We start from the raw sequence: 2,957 nt of genomic DNA, 5'->3' as shown, positions 1-2,957 counted from the left end.
GCTCTGGTCTTGTCCGGCTGGTAGGTACAGCCGGTAGGTGAAGCTAGCTAGTGGCCAGTAGCACACTCACTGACTAACTCACTCACTACGGTCCGAAACCGTCCAGCTGGATCGGAGCATGCTTGCATATGCTGGAGCAGCACGCACACGTGGTCACACAGGTTGTGCCACGTACATGTCCCACGTCAACCCAAGAAGCGGCCCAAGAAGCAAGAGTACACTCCTTGGTAGCGGTTTTGGCTTTTGCTTTGGCACCTTCCTTCCAAAGCCCCAAGTTTAAAAGCTCCTTTCTCCCGGAGAATCATCATTCATTTCATTGTGCACCACCAACCCAACCCAGACCCGGAGAGAGACTCAGAGTAATCGGGCCGGCCATCTTGCTTCGTTCCATGGCGTCTCTGCTTCTCAAGGGCGTGCACAAGCGTCTGGGCCTGCCCTCCATCTCCATCTCCTGCTCCTCCGCCGACGCCACCAACATCATCGCCTCCACCGGCACCGGCGCCATCGTCGGCAGCAGCGGCCGGGCCATCGACCGCCACTCGCCGCGGCTCCGCGACCCACACCGCTCCTCCACCTCCAAGCCGCCAAGGCCAAGCACCAGTAGCACCACCAAAGACTCGGCGCTCTCAGAGGACTCCCAGCACCAGCTGCACGGCCACGGCACCAAGAAGAAGAAGAAGAGCACCACTGCTGGTGCTGCTGGTATCAGTGGCGGTACTAGATCTTCGGAGAAGAGGCTGGTCAGCCCGGCCACCTCCTCCAGGTTCCTCCTCAACTCCTCCCGGCTGCAGTCCGACGACCTCGACGTCCTCGCGTTGCCCCCGCCTCCGCCGCCGTGCTTCATCGACGCGTTCCCCGGCGGCGAAGGGAAGCCTCCGCCGCCGTCCTTCATCGACGCGTTCCCGGCCGACGCCTCCCTGCCGGCTCCCTTCGCCAAGGACGCGCCGCCGTCGACTGTGCACCAAGCAGAGTCTTCGTCGTCAGGGACGTCCTCCTCTGCTTCGTCGTCATCAGAGATCACGGCCGTCCAAGACACGGAGCAGCACAAGGCGGCGGCGCTGGCGCGGTCGTCCTCGACGACGGCGGCAGCGAGGACGACGCAGGTGGTGGTGCTGCGCGTGTCGCTGCACTGCAAGGGGTGCGCGGGCAAGGTGAAGAAGCACATCGCCAAGATGGAGGGCGTGACGTCGTTCGACATCGACATCCCGAGCAAGAAGGTGACGGTGGTGGGCGACGTGACGCCGCTGGGCGTGCTCACCAGCGTCTCCAAGGTCAAGCCCGCGCAGTTCTGGCCGTCGCAGCCGTGCCCGCCCCGCGCCTCCCCTTCCTTCTGAAATCTGAACGCGCCAACCAGTGGTCGCCCATGGCGGATCACTCGATCGAAGTACGTAGTAGAATTAGAACCTCGAGCGAGATGGACGGCTGCCACGCACGTAATACCTCCATATTTCTTTCCTTTTTCGTTCTTTAAAAGAAACGGCATTGAAGCTCCTTGCCTTGGCATGCATGTGCACCCATGGATTTTCTACGCCTGTACTCTGAATTGAGATAAGTATTTACTGGAGTACTACAGTTCCTTTTTTTTTTACCTTGCTCTGCTTTCTTGTCTGAATTTCGAAACCACGCGTAGACGGTGCACTCAGCCACGCGTAGGGAGGAGCGCAACCAAAATATCGAGAGAAAACAAAAGGGAAAATCAAAGGTGAGTGGGGAAGAAAGTGTAGAATCGAACATATCCTGGTGGTGCCGTCCTGCTTGTCATTGTTTAATGGAGAGCCGTGCTAGCTGCTCTGATCCATCGACCACAGATTAAGATGACACTAGGTATCACATTTTTGGTTTTGGATTATTTATACTTATATTATCCTCTTTCTCATCACACTAGCAAATACACCTAATCTTTGCCGAAAAAGCAGAGACACGTCATTAGCTAGCCATGCACATCAACGTACGGCAGTGAAAGACGAAATTCTTCTTCCAAGTTGACGACAAAGGCATTACCAGTAAACAAATGACGAATTTGTGGAATTTCATGGCCACCAAGCTTGATTCAACGTCAACTTTGCATATATTATTGAGAAAAACATCTTATTTCCCTATCAGAGAGATCGGTAGAGAATTCATTCCTTCTTGTTAATTGATTTTCGTTGGTTTGGGTGGAGGTGTCATGATTGATACGATAAGATCGATCCGTCTACCAGGAAAATCAAGCCTAAAGTAGGTCCGAAACTAAAATATATACTACTCCTTTGGATAGGAGTACGTAGTAGTATATGCACACTGAGAGGGGCTCTACACGACGACCCTGCTGTCAAAGCGATTGGCAATGTACAGAAAACAACAACACTCATCTGTCAGAAAGCTCCATCCACGAGTAGCTTCCGCACGGTTTCCTACTTAGCTACAAACATAGCAAAAGCCAAAAGACACCAATTGGTTAACAAGTTACGCTTCAAATGTATATTTTCTAACCACCGGCCTAGCTAGCTTCTTGATTACGAGCCAATGTTTAATTAGTTACTCGAAAGGGTGCATCTGTAGCGATCAGCACAGCACGGTATAAACATTTCTACCATTCACCAGCGCTGACCAGTTCCATTGCGTTTGTTCTATGTATTTCTCTCTATTCGACCCTTTATGTGCGTAATAATAGTTTAATAAAGAACTCATTGAAATTACAGTTTTTCAGAGTTTATTTATATAATTGTTCGTTCCAATATTTTCATCATTCTCAAAAGCATTCCTTTTTTTCTTGCAGGGAGTAAAAGTATCTAGTTGCGAGAGAAAAAGAAGAAGAAAGAAGGAACAAAAAAAAAATGGAAAAGGTTGATTTAAAAAAAGCATGCTGAGGAACGAACTTATGCTGGTGCTGGATTTTTTTTCATTTCTTATTTTGTGGGGAGTCACGGATGTTTTGATTCTGCTCCGATGGACATTTTTAGATAGATACATCGATA

General features: G+C 50.9%; 1 protein-coding gene across 1 annotated transcript; it reads left to right on the top strand.

The window, feature by feature from the left end:
* Positions 1-312: 312 nt before the first annotated feature.
* LOC119270740 (protein SODIUM POTASSIUM ROOT DEFECTIVE 2-like) lies at positions 313-1,561 on the top strand. The gene has a single exon (XM_037552793.1). The coding sequence runs from the start codon at positions 390-392 to the stop codon at positions 1,332-1,334; it is 945 nt and encodes a 314-aa protein (XP_037408690.1). The 5' UTR covers positions 313-389; the 3' UTR covers positions 1,335-1,561.
* Positions 1,562-2,957: the final 1,396 nt, after the last annotated feature.

Source organism: Triticum dicoccoides, chromosome 3A, assembly GCF_002162155.2.
Source record: "Triticum dicoccoides isolate Atlit2015 ecotype Zavitan chromosome 3A, WEW_v2.0, whole genome shotgun sequence".
Classification (NCBI taxonomy): Eukaryota; Viridiplantae; Streptophyta; class Magnoliopsida; order Poales; family Poaceae; genus Triticum; species Triticum dicoccoides.
The sequence above is the reverse complement of the archived record's forward strand: the minus strand, read 5'-3'. Positions and strand labels throughout refer to the sequence as shown.